The 16,033-nt window shown below is 39.2% G+C and overlaps 2 protein-coding genes across 3 annotated transcripts; one reads left to right on the top strand and one right to left on the bottom strand.

Annotated features, from left to right (window-relative positions):
* Window positions 1-5,216: 5,216 nt before the first annotated feature.
* On the bottom strand, window positions 5,217-9,717 carry LOC147503287 (sucrose-phosphatase-like protein). 2 transcript variants are annotated; one of them, XM_086608026.1, is made up of 6 exons: window positions 9,374-9,717; window positions 9,254-9,296; window positions 6,954-7,173; window positions 6,446-6,778; window positions 6,109-6,368; window positions 5,217-5,690 (listed from the first exon to the last, which is right to left on the bottom strand). In XM_086608026.1, exons 1-6 carry the CDS (start codon window positions 9,426-9,428, stop codon window positions 5,450-5,452), a joined length of 1,152 nt encoding a protein of 383 aa, XP_086464152.1. In that variant the 5' UTR covers window positions 9,429-9,717; the 3' UTR covers window positions 5,217-5,449. The 2 variants fall into 2 exon arrangements, with proteins under 2 accessions (XP_086464152.1, XP_086464153.1); XM_086608027.1 differs by having other exon boundaries at window positions 6,954-7,189; window positions 9,374-9,466.
* Window positions 9,718-10,394: 677 nt separating this feature from the next.
* LOC147503288 (F-box protein At3g07870-like) lies at window positions 10,395-15,221 on the top strand. The gene is made up of 3 exons (XM_086604770.1): window positions 10,395-10,434; window positions 12,160-13,089; window positions 14,769-15,221. The coding sequence occupies exons 1-2, from the start codon at window positions 10,395-10,397 to the stop codon at window positions 13,065-13,067; spliced, it is 948 nt and encodes a 315-aa protein (XP_086460896.1). The 3' UTR covers window positions 13,068-13,089; window positions 14,769-15,221.
* The last annotated feature ends 812 nt before the right edge of the window (window positions 15,222-16,033 follow it).

Consider the following 16,033-nt stretch of genomic DNA (forward strand, 5'->3'; position numbering starts at 1 on the left):
GCGCAAACCATACACTGGGGGTTTTGCCAATAAACAAATGCACCGATAGAAGCACCTCACCAATCTGGACGTATCTTCTACCATTAGTCTATATTAACAGCCACGTGCAAGGTCACATTTCTTTTTTAGACCAACTAAAATGCCATGTTGACGACTTACAAAAGATCTAATCAAATTCAACAGTCGTCACATGAACTTATCTCACGAGCTCACTCTAAAGTGACTCCAGCCGAGTAAATAGTCTCGCCAGCTGGGGACCTATATTTCTAGGACCAGTTCAGGATCGAGCTATCATGGTATCATACTAATGGAAAGCGGAAGCTAGGAGCAACTCAATTTGAACTTACCTCACGAGCTCACTCCAAAGTGACTCCAGCTGGGTAAATAGTCTCGCCAGCTGGGGACCTATATTTCTAGGACCAGTTTAGGATCGAGCTATCATGGTATCATACTAATGGAAAACAGAAGCTAGGAGCAACTCAACTTGAACTTATCTCACGAGCTCACTCCAAAGTGACTCCAGCTGGGTAAATAGTCTCGCCAGCTGGGGACCTATATTTCTAGGACCAGTTCAGGATCGAGCTATCATGGTATCATACCAATGGAAAGCCGAAGCTAGGAGCAACTCAACTTGAACTTACCTCACGAGCTCACTCCAAATTGACTCCAGCCGGGTAAATAGTCTCACCAGCTGGGGACCTATATTTCTAGGACCAGTTCAGGATCAAGTTATCATGGTATCATACCAATGGAAAGCGGAAGCTAGGAGCAACTCAACTTGAACTTACCTCACGAGCTCACTTCAAAGTGACTCCAGCCGGGTAAATAGTCTCGCCAGCTGGGGACCTATATTTCTAGGACCAGTTCGGGATCGAGCTATCATGGTATCATACCAATGGAAAGCGGAAGCTAGGAGCAACTCAACTTGAACTTACCTCACGAGCTCACTCCAAAGTGACTCCAACTGGGCAAATAGTCTCACCAACTGGGGAACTAAACTTCTAGGGCCAATTCAGGATCGACCTATGATGGTATCATATCAATGGACGACCTCGTCCAGGCGCAACTCATCATGTACTTGCCTTACAAGCTCACTCCAAAGTAACTCAAGCTAGGTGGATGACCTCATCTAGGAGAAACTCAGCATTGGAATGGCCACTCAGTCTACTGAAGCGCCACACAACCTACAGATCAGTCACTCATATGCAAGATGATATGAAGCTAGGAGCAACCCAACAATGGAATGGCCACTCAGTCTACTAAAGCGCCACCCAACTTATAGATCAGTCGATCACTCATACGCAGGACGATTTGAAGCCAGGAGCAGCTCATCATGTACTCGCCCCACGAGCTCACTCCAAAGTAACTCAAGCCGGGTGGACGACCTCATCCAGGAGAAACTCAGCGTTGGAACGGCCACTCAGTCTACTGAAGCGCCACCCAACCTACAGATTGGTCACTCATATGCAGGAAAATCTGAGGCTAGGAGCAACCCAACGATGGAATGGCCACTCAGTCTACTGAAGCGTCACCAACCCTAAAGATTGTTCACTCATACACAAGACGATCTAAAGTTAGGTGCGTTCCAGCATAAAACTACAAGCTATGGAACTATACTTCTAAGATTATAGCTCCCACAACAACATCAACAGAGTTTTACTACGCTAAAAACAAAGGAACATTCAATCAAAAGAGATCATCAAAGCTACTCAAAATAACTGTTCGAGCTACCTCAGGAAACCAGTCCACAAAGCTCCATAGTATCAAAAGAACTGCCCGAACCACATCAAGAAACCAATTCGCAAAAGCATGATTGCATCAAGTAACGACCTACTCAAACCAGTCCAAAAAGTAAACAACATCCGTCACTCCAACGTAATAGGCAAAGTTTAAACATTACATTACTCAAACTATGGGGATATGCCCCCATCATCCATAACTCCATCAACAGAGTCGGATAAAATAGCATGACGATCTCCGAAAAGCATAACAGGAACATCAAAAGTTAGATCGGCACCATTTGCACCTCTAGCCAAATCGTCAGATTTCTTCTTCAAAACATAACAAACATTCACCAACTCCTCATTAGCTTTCTCCAGCTCCGCATGAGCCACATCTAGATTCCTGTTATAGGTATCACCAACCAAAGCCAATCGTTCAGATGTTGGTAACCAGCAAGCATCTGCAAAACAAATTAAAGTCCTCATGAAAGAAAAAATCAAAACACCACAAAAGCGACACAAAATGGAGTACTTATATAACATAGGCTAACATCCATGGATCTCAGATTATCCACCAACTCCTTGCCTTCAACCAACTCCTTCATATCACCATCCAAAACAATACTATCCAACAAGCAGCTCGCCACCAATGGCGACTTGAAGCTACAATCAAATCACTTCACCAAATGGGTTTTTCCCATCTTAGGATGAACATACAACAGACTCCTATCTAGCTTCGTACTTTGGCTCCATGTTTGCATCCCCTTAGAACAATCCTTCATAACACTTCTCTGCTTCACAGTAGGAGAAGAAACAAGAGTCGCACTACCGACCTCCTTATAAAAAACATCCAAGTCAAACTCACTAAGGTCAATAGTTTTAGAGAGAGATGGACCATCTATCACCACCTTCCCATCACAAGTTCCTATAGTCCCCACATTATCAGCAACATCACCGACTTTCATTTTCAAATTTGGCGGTCGAACTGCCACAGTCACCTCCTCTAGATCAAAGAAAGAGCCTTCTGGGCGCAGAAGATGTTCTCGGTCATTTTCACCCACAAGACGCTTACTAACAGAACGCAGCGACAAATTATTTCCAGCATTCGAACTGCCCCCAAGGCTACCACCAGTCCTCATCCGAGCTGAAAGACACACACACCTCTCGGTTCATTCACAACAGCTTCAACCACCTCGTTCCCCATGACAAAGTCCGAATCACTCACAAGTAAATGACGTCTAGTCATTACCTTATATGCTTCCCACGTGTGAACTTAAACTCTCATCAGCTCGCCCCAATGAACAGGAATGAACTAATGAGAGGGGGTTGTGTGAGGGGTTAATATACACAACCAATGTATATTATACACACGTCAAGCACAACTCATCAAGATAGCACTCCCCTCTCATAACAGCTCGCTTCATAGCGAACCAAACTGTCTCTCCATCACGAACTGACACTATCAGAAGACACCTTTACCGAAGAACTCATGACAAATCGCTTCGCAGAGAACCAACAAACTCACCTCACCTAACGACCTCATACACTCACCCTACGACCTCACTTTAAAGTGACTCGAGTCGAATGGACGACCTGGTCCTGGAGCGACCTTCATAATGTTTGCTCACCCCGTTTCATAACGGCTAGTAACGTATGCTTTTACTGATGCATTCAAAGCCGCAATTTCAATCGTGCACCTCATCAATCGCCATAACTCGCCATCATGACCTGAAGATCAGGATCTGACCTGACGCTAAAGAAGAGGAAGGACTGCCAAGGTTTTCTATATAAAGGGGACAGGAACTATGTCTGACCTGATTCAAGTCTCCCCCCAGCAGAGAGAAGGCAGTTCGCTCAGAACGAACTCGGTCAAATCCAACCACAAACACAATCTTCCCCATAAACTGCCTACATTTGTAAGGTTGACCAAACATAACCTTTACATACTCCATCCATGTCTCTCCGCAACTTTTATACTTCATCCATGTCTCTCTACAACTTTTAAAGCATCCATTGCTGAGTTTTGCTAAAAGTGACTTACGGAACATAAGACCATTTAGACTCGAACCTCAACTTGTAAGTGTGAAAGTATAGTAGATAACTATCTGTTGTACGTGCATTCAGAATGAATTTACTGTCCCAGTCTCTGAAGTCTGAAGTACTGACTAACACCAAGACAGTACAGCTCTTACATTTCTTGCATTTGAATTCGGGCTTTTACATTTACCTCTATCTGAGGACGCTCAACTGTTGCCAATGTTTTGGGTTGATTCCTGCTTCTTTGCAAGGGCCAACCCAATCCAAGGCCCATGATAAATGTAAAGTAAACCCGTCGGGTGACCTGGAACCCTAGCTGGGCTCGTTTAGTTTTGAACTTTTGTGCTTCACAGTTTTATAAGTGAGATCTTCCAAAGTCCAAACTATGGAGTATGGACCTCAATATGGGTTTGGATATAGACATATAGTTATTCCCTATAAATATATAAATTAATTTGCAAAAGTCTGACGGAGATGTAGCACTTAACATCAGGCCATCAGTTATCTGCAAAGATAATAAGATGTATCGCACTGTCCCTAGGCCCACTGCGAGTTTACGAGGATAAAATCCTTGTTATTAATGTTTGTTGGCGTATGCAGCCTAGAGGTGGAAATAGTATAATACTTGTTTCAAGGTGCCGTTTGTAATGCATGGTTTCGATTACTCAAATTCGATCACCATTTCGTCAATTTTCATATCCTTCGTTCTATCCAATCCCCAACCACTCTAGCATTATTCTGCGGAACTATGATATATTAGGAGGAAAGAAGAGCAACTGTATATTACCATACAGATTCTATAACATTAGCAAGTTATTCACCTAGATACAAACAACCAATGGTGTTTGTATTTTTTAATGGCTTGCTGTTTTTAGTCAATGATTTGGGTACAATATGGTTTGACTTGTACGTATGTAACCTGCTCACCTATAATTCGATATGATTTTTGCCAATTGTTGATACGTTTACCTTAACCGAATTTGCGTTTGGTTTTCGCAAGGCACTAACGAATATAAGGTGTTTGTTTGGCGATACCAGAGCGACTGGTTTTCTTCAAGGCACTAAAGAGTATAAGGAGTTGAGGATTGTTTCCTGTCCTGATTTTCCAACACATGGTGTGTACAGTCTAGGAGGCACAGGATTGTGCAAGTCTCTTGATGATATTTCCAATCGTATCAGCCTTTCGAAGCCTGCACTCTATAAAGAACCTGTTCTATTGGCTTGCAACTCTCCGTTTTACTTGAGATCTCAGCTACCATAACATAATATACCGATCAATGCCCTAAAAATTGCTACAGTAATAGTAATTATTATTACCTTGGAAAGGAAAACTCGACCACAGCGCCAAGTTCTCGTCCAACTTCCTGTTCGAAGTTCTCTTCAGTGAGAATTATAACATCCTCTGCTAAAAAACTTGACACAAATACCAAAGCTAGGGTCACAAAAGAGAACCAGATCTGATGAGATCTCCCAATTTTTTATTTTAACTTTCTTCTCATCAGGTTTTTTTTGTTCTTCTCAATCAATGTGAGAAATCAACGGGACCAAGAAACAAATGATACATATGTAGGAAAAATGTACTGAACATGCACGATTCCTTTTTTGATGTTAGTGGAAGGGGACTTTAGCACAATAATCAACAGATTTGTTGACCTACTGATGGCCATTAGCACGCCGGGAGCTGATGGCCATTAGCACGCCGGGTGCTCTTGTAGATGCATGATGGCCTGGTGCAGGAGCACCAAGTCTTCTAAGTAAACCTTCTTCATTTGATACTGCCTTTGGACATCCTCCAGGAATTTAGTCAATTCTGACCCTGCTTCCTGTTGGACTGTGGGAGCATCAGCAGTAACATCAGTAACAGCCTCGTCTTTGGATTCTGCAAGTATCTCAGCTGACCATTTGCTGTTGTCAACAAACATACCATTTAACCTGAAATATAGATGCATAAGTAGAAAATCATCAGCAACTATTCCGAGTTACTAGATACATATTCATCACTACTTGTCTCTACAATGACATGCACCTTGAGGGAAACAAGAAATAGACTGACACAACCTTTTCCAAGTAATGAAGAAAGAAAAGAAGTGTCCATATATCACAAAAAAAAGTATAATTTTGGACACTACAGAAGAACTTAGGCTCATCTTGGAATCCGGGAATACCTATTAAATTGAGTGCCAAGCAACAGCAATTTCAAAATTATCAGAAAATTTACTAGTTAAATAGAATTATCAAGTCATACACTGCCCAATTTATCCAGCTAGATACTCAAGACCAAACAACAAAAAGAGAAACCATTCAAAGCAATGAAAAATTTACTGAAAATTATAGTACGTGAAATTCTTACTTTTCAAGAATGTTGTTGCCAGAAGAAATATCCTCTACATTGAAGACAACATCCACAGAACCTTCTTTTGTCTTCGAAAGGCCTTCAACAGGACCACATACCACGCATGTCGAGTGTATGACAGGTTCTGCAGTGTCCAAACTAATGTTGCTAACCTTAATGGTAATATTCTCTGCTTTACACAGACTACGAAGTGGCATATGAAAAAGGTTGACAATAATCTCCCCAGAAGAAAGGGCTCTCCTTTTAGATTGCATTGTCTAGACAATTATTTAACAAGCAGTTAAATAGATACACTAAAAGAACCAAAACAAGAGGGAATCTTAGTAAAGGATACCTTGAATTCCACATCACAACATGTAAACCCATTGTGGTCAGATCTAACTGAAACATTTAAGATCTCTCCAAAGGATGAGACTGCACTTTTCAATTGATCAAGGCTTATCGTAGAAGGAATCTTCCCAATAATTACAGACTTTGAGCTTCTGTTTCTGGGTTTGAGCTTCTGTTTCTGGGTATCTTCATGAGCTCTCAAAACTTCAGAGTCATTCTCATCCACCAAATTGAGAGCTACACCTTCTTTTCCTTGTTTTGGAGGTAGGCTATTTATTTTGGGGTTTTCTTTTCCATGTGAAAGCCTCCCAGGTTCAAATAGTTTGATAAGACTGCTCTGCATCAAACGAAAATTCAATATCAAGAATTGAAGGAAAAATCTACTCAAAGACCAATAGATCATTACCTAAAGTTTGACCAATAGACCATTACCTAAAGTTTGAAGAGATGAAGAAAAATAACTGAATAAGAGAAGAAAAAGAGGAGGAAATGATTAATCTCAAGATGCATACCGATTTTCTTGGCTTTTCAGTTACCAAGTTCAAACGCGTACCCTCTCCCTCTAGCACTGGCAAGCCCAATTCAGAGAATTCATCCTCATCACTGGAGAAACTGTGCAGTGAATGCTTCAAAATTCGATCTCGATGAACTCCATATCTTGGACTTGACAGTGACAGCTCCAAAGCTCTCTGGATGCTGAATTCGTTCAGTGTACCTAAGTGAGATATGTATCTGCACAAGGAAGAATCTACACAACTGAATCCAGTAAAGAATCTATATTATAAAGCAGAGCACCAATGAACCATTATTTATGACAGAGTGCTACAAGAGGTGTAGCCGTATTGCCCATGCTCTCATCCATGCAACTATATCAGTTTTTAAGATTTCCTGCTATAGAGATCTTGTTTTCATGTTAAAAGGCTGTCCAGAAATTATAAAATTACTTTTCACGAGTGTTAAGTGAGAAGGGTGAAATGGGCAGTAACACAAAAGATAAACCAAAAAGGCAAGTACAAGATATTTGACCAGAACTTCAGCAGGTAATTAGTATTGGAGAGATCACGTAGGCTATGTTGCCATGCTGAAGAACTTGACTCCGTGGGCTATGTGGGAGAGATTAGGTAGGTGGTTTGGGTGGACATTAGTGTGACAGTCCCTTTTAGATTTGAGTTCTACAAAAGCATTGAAAGTCACGTTATTCATTGAATATAGAATTTCGGTTTGTACAACATGGTATCAGCACCTAATTGAGCTTTTCCATTAACAACGGAATTAGACATTTTTTCTTTCTCGAAATAAACTATATTCGCTTTGTCTTTCATTTGTTCCAGGTCCTTGCTTACTCCCAACTCAAGTCCATGTCCATCTCTTTTGACGTGCCTTATCCTCTGCCTCATCCAATATGGCAAAACAACAAAAGAAAAATGAACCATAGGTGTTTGCTGTCTCATTCTGCACTCTATTGGTAAACCAACCACGGTTCAACTTGTTATGTAATTGTCGGCCTAAAAAATGTGTTCCAATTTGTTAAGTTCTTAGTAAAAGTAATCCCTTGCTCCCGAATTTCCACCCTTTTGAGTAGGTGGTCCACAAAAGAAGATCTTCTACTCCAGATGCTTTCCCCACTCGCAATCAAGTTCACAACTAGTAAACTTATTCTGTTTCTTAATTCTTCTTCAATGGCATACCATCCTTCACGATATTCTAGCACCAAGTACTCATCTAGATGTTTAAGAATTTTACAAATACGAATGAGTGAACCAAAACAAGGGCAGTACGATTGTGCTTTCACACAATTAGGGTCCAAAATGAGACGGCAAATACATATGGTTTCACTATCTCTGTTCCGAAAAATCTCTCTGCCTTTTCTAACTGATAGGTGTCCCTTTAAAGAGATGAGATGGAACCATCCTACCTCATACAAAAAGAAAAAAAAGTGTGACCTGCGTGACCTCTTCAGATTTTCTGATTTTACCAAGTCACTGAGCTGGAAACATCATCTGCTCCAAATTACAGATAGGAGGCTACAAGGATGTTCGGTTGAAAACCTACTCCAGCACTAAATTAGCCACAACCAAGATCCTCCACCACCAGCCGTCCAATCCTGATCCCTTTACAGTGTGAAATCTAACAGTTCTACCCATATTGAAACCCTAAAGTTTTTTAACGTAACTAAAACCATAAATTGTTGAAAACTTTAATATTTTCTTTCCTCCTCTTGGCGACTTCCATACATCCAGCCAGTCAATCCAAACCTACTACTCAATGTACTAGTTCATCTGCACATAGATGGAAGAAGAAGAGAGTAGGGTGGGAGTCAGTTTTTAAACTCTTGTCAGAGATGTGTGTTAAGAAATCATTTATCCCATTCCCATGTCCTACTAAAATCAGATTTCACTTAACGGCTGTGTTTGGCTCAACGAATTTTGATTCTCAAAGAAAGAGAAAATCCAGAAACTAATTTGCCAGAATCCATTTTTGAGGAATGTGTTTTCTAGTTGTTTGGTTCACAATTTTAAAAACTGGTCCACTGGATCAAACCCCACCTAAAACCTGATAACCTGATAACTCTATACACGAGTGATTTTCTAGTTGAGCGACGAAGATGGAATAACTTCAGCAAATCTCGGCCGACAGACAAAAGGAAAGCAACTTCTCTCGTTTTAAAAAGGATGTTGTTTTCCCCAATAGTGACCCTGAATGGAAAATGTTTTCTCTGTTTATCATTTTCCGTGGTCTACCAAACACCTAATAGAATTTAGAATCCAGGAAAACATGTCAGACAATTAAAAAAAAAATATTATTGTCATACCTGTAATCATGTCTGTTAAAGAAAGAATTATTCAAAACCCCACCTGTAGACAATCAAATAAAAGTTGCTCAGAAGTGAAAATTAAGTGTAGAATTAGGGCTGGGGTTTTGGAGATGTCACCTGTGTAGAGTGGAGAAATGGAGGCTTTGAGACGACTGTTTATTAAATTTATCATTTCTAAACACTCAAACAACTGGGGAGGGTTTAACGCTTTTAACCAACCAAAATATTTGCTTCTGGGCCAATTACATTGTACAAGAAAACAAAATCAGAAAAATAGTAAAAACAATCCAAGAAATTGGGCTAGAGAGCCTGGTTTAAGAAAAAAACGACTTAAAAGCCAGACCAATAATATTTGCTTCTGGGCCAATTACAATGTATGTACAAGAAAACAAAATCAGAAAAATAGTAAAAATAATCCAAGAAATTGGGCTAGAGAGTCTGGTTTAAGAAAAAAACGACTTAAAAGCCAGACCAATAATTTTTTTGGGTTTTAATACCCCTACTTTCTTTTCATCGGCATAAGTATTGTTTTATAGAAAATCATTAGAATTTGGGCTTTTGACTCGAGACCAGCCCGATAATATTGTTTAATACACCAGTGATTTTTTGAGATAATTTCTTCACTTTTTCACCCTTGCAAAATAACTACTTAGTAGATAAATAACCGCCCTTAATTTATTTTGTATTCTTCTTCTTTACATAATTTTTTTTAGTTTATGCAATCATCATTTTTTTAATCTCTTCTTAAAAGCGCATGATGCTAATCTATGAGCCAAAACAATTTCTGATCATCTAATGAGCAAAGCACTGTTTGGAGAGCAATGAACAAATCTCCTGCAGTAGAGGCAGCAGTGAAACCCACAATGATATCTCATATCCTAATTTTTCTTTGGGTTCACATCAGCAAGTTTGGGCTCACTGATATAGATTTAATGGTTTGTAGGAGCGATCAAGAATAATGAATAGGAAAACATTATTTGAAAAACTACATTTGTGTGTGTGAGTTTATTAAATTCCTTTACATTACCTTTTGTTTGGGCATAGAATTATATAGAGTTATAAAATGTAAATTTACTTTGACAAAATTGTGGGAGTGTGTACTTTTTATGGAAGGTGTAGGAGAACACCTTACTTTTACATGGTTGATGTTCAACAGTTTCGGTTTGTGATTATGAATGGTATTAATGGTGTATTCTTTTCTTTTACTTGACTGTACTTCTTCCTCAACACCTCGTATCTCTGATGTTTGCCATGTCAGTTTTGATGCACATTACTCTCTCCTTATTTTATAGGTTTGTAAATCCCCCATCTTAAATCTTAAAATTTGTGGTTTTGAATTGTATGGATACACTTGCAGATTCTATGAAAAACGTTTTACTGAATGCAAACATTTTAAAATGCAGATGCACCACGTTATAAACTTATACATTTAAAAATGCAGATGCACCACGTTATAAACTTATATATTTTAAAATGCAGATGCACCACGTTATAAACTTATATATTTTAAAATGCATACACACCACGCATTTTAAAATGCATATACAAAATGCATTTGATTATTTATTTTGTGGGTTTGATTAACTACTATTAAATACAACGGGTTGGTTTAGGGTTTAGGCTTAGGGTCTAGTTTATAGGGGTTAGGGTTTAGGGTCTTAAGGTTTAGAGTTTAGGCTTAGGGTCTAGTTTATAAATATTTTGGGTTTAGTGTCTAGTGGTTTGGGGTTTAGACTTAACGACTAGTGTCAAATGCCTCCACAAAATATTGGAGGTATAATATTTTTAGTTTTTTTTTTATTATATGCATTTTTAAATGTAAAGCCAGATGGTTATAAGTGAAAATTTTGTGTGAAATTCAAATTTTTGTTTTGCATCCCACTACGTTACTGGGTAGATAGTCGGTTATGCTTGTTTCCAAGTGAGAATATTTTCGTCTATTCCTGGTAAAGTTGGGTAACAGGTGGTCAGTTTCATATTCTAGTCAAATTGGAGTATTAAATTCTAAAAAAATTTAAGAAGAGTCTTAGGACTACTAAATATTTATAACTGACTCCTCCAGCCTAATTTTCTGAAAAATAATCAGGGTTAACTTAGGGCGTTTTATCCCGTGTGTTTGGTTAGAGTGCTCTAGCCTAGAAAGTGATATTAAAAGAAGTTGCAGGCACTTGTGTATGTTTAAGGTTTTTATATTGAGCATGTCTTCAGTGCGCGAGATGTATGGTGCGCAGATAATGTGGGCCTTTGGATCAATACTTTTGCCATGCAATACACACGCACCCCTTGATATGAGTGGGCCAGATTTGATAGCATACCATACGACACCATAGATTTAGTCTTTTATATTACTTCCATAAATATTGACGCGTCTATATATATATATATATGGAATATTAAAATAATAATAAATTGTAATTGTTAGAGTCTAAAATGTCAGATTCCAAGGAATATGACAATTTGAATGAATAAGTCCAACTAACTCCGCAGTTAAAAGAACCTTGGATGGGGTAGCACAACTGGTCCGGCCATGGGTTTGCTCTCCAATGGTCACTAGTTCCATTCACCTCGGCCTCAAGACCACTGGCGCTGGCGAGGTCGAGTTGCGCGTAAGCTGTCCCCGGACACCCATTTAGCAAAAAAAAAAAAAAAAACTCAACGTGAATTGAATTTCTTTGGGCTGTGACCACTCGAAGAAAAACAGAGAAATGACCAATAGGCAATTTCCAGAGGATGTAGTGATCGAAATACTCTCCAGTTGCCCGCCAAAGACTTGATCAAATTCAGGTGCGTATCCAAAACATGGCTTCGTTTACTCAAGTCCGATCATCATTTCATCAATTTACATCTCCATCGTTCTATCCAAGCCAACTACTCTAGTATTATACTTGTGCGCACACACTAAGGCACTGAGAACCTACGACATCATCTAATCGACGTGTCGTCACGGGAATATTTTATCATTCCTAGTATTTGTAACGGCTTGCTGTGTTTGGCCTATGAGTTGGAAGAATATTGCTTTGATATTTACATATGGAACCCGGTCACGAAAGAACATGTTACCATCCCATGTCCACCTATACCATCTGATTTTCCTATTAATGATCCGTTTACCAATACCAAATTTGCGTTTGGCTTTCATCAAGGCAGTAATGAGTATAAGGTGGTAAGGATTGTTTCTACTTATCCTCCTAATGATAGTTCTGGAAAGGTTTTTCAAACTCATGTTAGTGTGTACACTCTAGGAGACACAACAGGCTTGTGGAAAGCTACTCTAGATCCTTTATCCTCTTATATTGACAGTGTCAAGACTGCACTTGTTAATGGATCTCGTCATTGGCTTGCATGTAACCCTTTTGACCGAATGCAGAAATTTATTGTCAGTTTTGATATTAAGGATGAGGTTTTTCAAGAGATTTCACTGCCCAACTGTTTGGACTATGATTGTGACACAAAAATTCGGCAGTTGGGTGGATTGCTTTGTATTTTTCTTTATTGTTATGAAGATGTAGTTGAGGTATGGGTCATGAAAGAATATGGTGTGGTTGGTTCTTGGACAAAACTATTTAAAGTTGGAAGACCGGATATAGGCGGGCATATTTTTTTGTTGGAACCGCTAGGTGTTGCAAATAGTGGAGATATTGTAATAAAGAAAAATGAATTGGAATTGGTGGTGTATAACCCAAAAACCAACTCGATCAGGACACTTGAGACGTTTGGCTTCGACTTTTCTAAATCATACACATATATAGGAAGCCTTCTCTCGCCAAGAGTTATAGATGGAGTCAGCAAGTCAGCCACATCATTGATATAGAGGAATGCAGATGAAATGAAAGGTATTTGAACTTATTACTATTTACAAATTAACAATTCATTTATGCATATGCGTTATTTGGACATGTTGGAGCTAATTTCATTCGTATATGTCATCTGTTATACATTCTGTTGTACCGTATATGTATCTCTTTTATGAAATAGTCTTTTTTGGATAAATTTATATGTTGACAAATACAGTTCAGCTTTTATCTGCATATCGTGTTGATGAAGTCTGTAAATAGATGAATTTACAACACAACGTGGATATTGCCTTTGGGTAAAGAAGAAGGGGAAGACAAAGACCAAAGAGGGGAAAAGACCATGTGGGCTTGGAAGTTGTGTTTCTCTCATGGAGCATTTGCTAAGCACATGATAAAGAGGTGGTTATGGAAATAGCTGGCAAGTATTTTCACGTCAGCTCTTTCTCATGTGGGACTCGCCGTCTCGGCCCCTGTGGCGGCTTACATGATGACCTGCCTACTGCCATGTGTTTGCCTGTATGGTGACTAGACATGGTGGCAGGCTTATATAAGCACTGGGAGTAGGGTGGGTGATTTGGCTCTTTATGGCCGTCCAGAGTTCCAGATCACTAAATCCTTGTTTTTTTTCGCACACAAGTAAGGATTTTATATTAAGAATAAAGAATGTTACAGCAAGATATGAGTTGAATTTAAAAGAAAACGAATACCAAGAAATCCTAATCAAATCTATAGGAACCGGGACTCATGTGTGAACCCTTCTTTGCTGCAGCATCTGCACTGAAGTTTCCTTCCCTCAATGTATGGGAAATCCTCCATTGTTTTAGCTTCTTTAGTGATCTTTGCCATCTTGTTTTCAATTGCCAAGGACGCTTTCCCTCTTTGATTGCTAGAACAACTGCCATGGACTCGCATTTAATCCATAATTATGTCCAACTGTTATCCACTGCCATTTCCACTGCTAAGACCACTGCTGTACATTCAGCAACAAAATTAGTGATAACACCAAGTCTTTGTGCATAGACTCCCAACAGATGTGCATTTGAATCTCTGAATACTACACCAGCCCCTCCATTTCCTGCACTAAATCCTTGTTGACTCCCATGTTCTTTGCCTACAAAGTCTATATGTAAATGTAGATGTAGATGTATGTATCAATTTTTATTTTGAAATGTGGTTCTTTTTATCCTGGATGCTTACTCTATGAGGCACAAAAATATAGTGAGTCTTCGGACGTCAGAGTCAGAGTGTCAGACCCTTTAAAGACATTCTTTTCTACCCCTTTTGACCATAGGTTATGGTCTTAATGGATATTTTTAATTTTGAAAGTGAAAAGAAAGGGGCAAAACGTATCTGGACAGGGGATGGAGGAAAGAGGATGGCATGGGAGAAGTTCAGGTGGCTAATCCGAATATGGGCTGGGGGATTGACCAGTAGATCGTTGGTACTTTCTATCCCTTTTGACCAGGAAACTAATAATGTTGTAGAGAAAATTTGTTGTACCCACATTCTGGAAATCTTAGGCATAAGTGTCATGGTGGGTGTGTTGGAATGTGAATTGTAAGGAGCATGAAATAGCTTAGAACAAGTGCTTCATTGTTAAGACCTGGTTATTTGAAACCCCAAAGGCCCAAACACGCACATTCACATTCAAATGATTTTATTACTTACTCATGTTATTCTATAGACCTTCTAATGACCTATTTGTCATTGATATTCAGAGCTGATGATCATGGGGCTAAGGAGCTTGAGTAAGTTACGGAGCTAGCATATCTTCTTGCATACTCGTGATATTTTCTGAACCTACTATTTACCTGTTGTCATTGATATCTCGGAGCTGATTGTGGCGCTATGGAGCTTGAATAAAGTTCTGGAGCTGGCTTATCTCTTTTCATGGCTGTATAAGATATTTACAACGAGCATCAGGGGCGGATCCAGGGAGGGGACAGGAGGAGCTGTAGCCCACCCCAAATTTGCCAAGAAAAAAAAAATAGTAGTAGTAGTAGTATAGCATATAATTCACCCCCCAAAAAAAAATGAGTAATATAATTTAGTAGTAGCAGCCTACCTAGGTTGGAAATCCTGTATCCACCCCTGCCAAGCATCTATGAGTTGTCTTTTTGTTCATGTTGGATTTACGTTGTTTATCTAATAGCACAATATTACGTTGTCTTTTTCTTTTTTTGAAAAGTTTGCTAGGGTTAAGGCAGACCCCCACCTGTTTATTGCACATAGAGAAACATTACATACCCTCCCTAAGAGTATGGTCATTAGAAGGAGGTACATATAACATAAGGTATCAAGCCTAAAACACTTGAGATTTCTCCCTACACGTACAGTCCTGAAGGAACAAACATTGGCAATAAAACCACAATCAGCAACCCCATCAACCATAGCCTGAGGGACCATCTACTTTCAATCCACAAGCCCCATACAAAGACAAAGGGAGTATACAAAGACTACAGCAGACATGAAGCCCTCACACAAATGAGATTAATCATTACACATACCACAAGCAAGTATTCATAGGAATCGTCTCATTTGATCTCCTATTTTTTAGCCTTCAATTACTTTACTATCTTAGGATGGTCTTTCCTAAGATGAAGTTGCGTTTTCTCATAGTCACAAAAAAAACACCCACAAGCACAACACACGTATGTGAGTCCCAAAGTGTCATCCCAAAACTCTTTCGTATAATCCTCAATATACCTCTTTTTGTTTTTGGTTAGTGACTTTACCTTCTTCATCATTGCGAGAGTAGGCTCAATTTCTCTAGAAGAACGCTCTTGGATTCTTTTGCTTCTTTTTGGCTTTACAGTTGACCAATCCTCTGAAGACGTTTCATGCCTCGACTTGTTTTTAGGTGATCATTAAATATTTCTTCCTCATAATCTGATAGATCATCCATATCATCTACATCCTCATTTTCAGCAACTAACCCTTCATTTCTTTATCGGCTATTGGGTAGTTGGGGAAGAGAAGTAAT

This window comes from Coptis chinensis, chromosome 4 (genome assembly GCF_015680905.1).
Source record: "Coptis chinensis isolate HL-2020 chromosome 4, ASM1568090v1, whole genome shotgun sequence".
NCBI lineage: Eukaryota > Viridiplantae > Streptophyta > Magnoliopsida > Ranunculales > Ranunculaceae > Coptis > Coptis chinensis.

Bases quoted from the DNA above. Each gene is read 5' to 3' on its own strand.
- LOC147503287 (XM_086608026.1), bottom strand. From the start codon at position 9,428: ATGATAAATTTAATAAACAGTCGTCTCAAAGCCTCCATTTCTCCACTC. The intron at 6,369-6,445 runs GTATCCTTTACT...ATAATTGTCTAG, and splicing joins GTTGTGATGTGGAATTCAAG to ACAATGCAATCTAAAAGGAG. The intron at 5,691-6,108 runs GTAAGAATTTCA...TCTATATTTCAG, and splicing joins GGCAACAACATTCTTGAAAA to GTTAAATGGTATGTTTGTTG.
- LOC147503288 (XM_086604770.1), top strand. From the start codon at position 10,395: ATGGTTGATGTTCAACAGTTTCGGTTTGTGATTATGAATG. The intron at 10,435-12,159 runs GTATTAATGGTG...GCACACACTAAG, and splicing joins TCGGTTTGTGATTATGAATG to GCACTGAGAACCTACGACAT.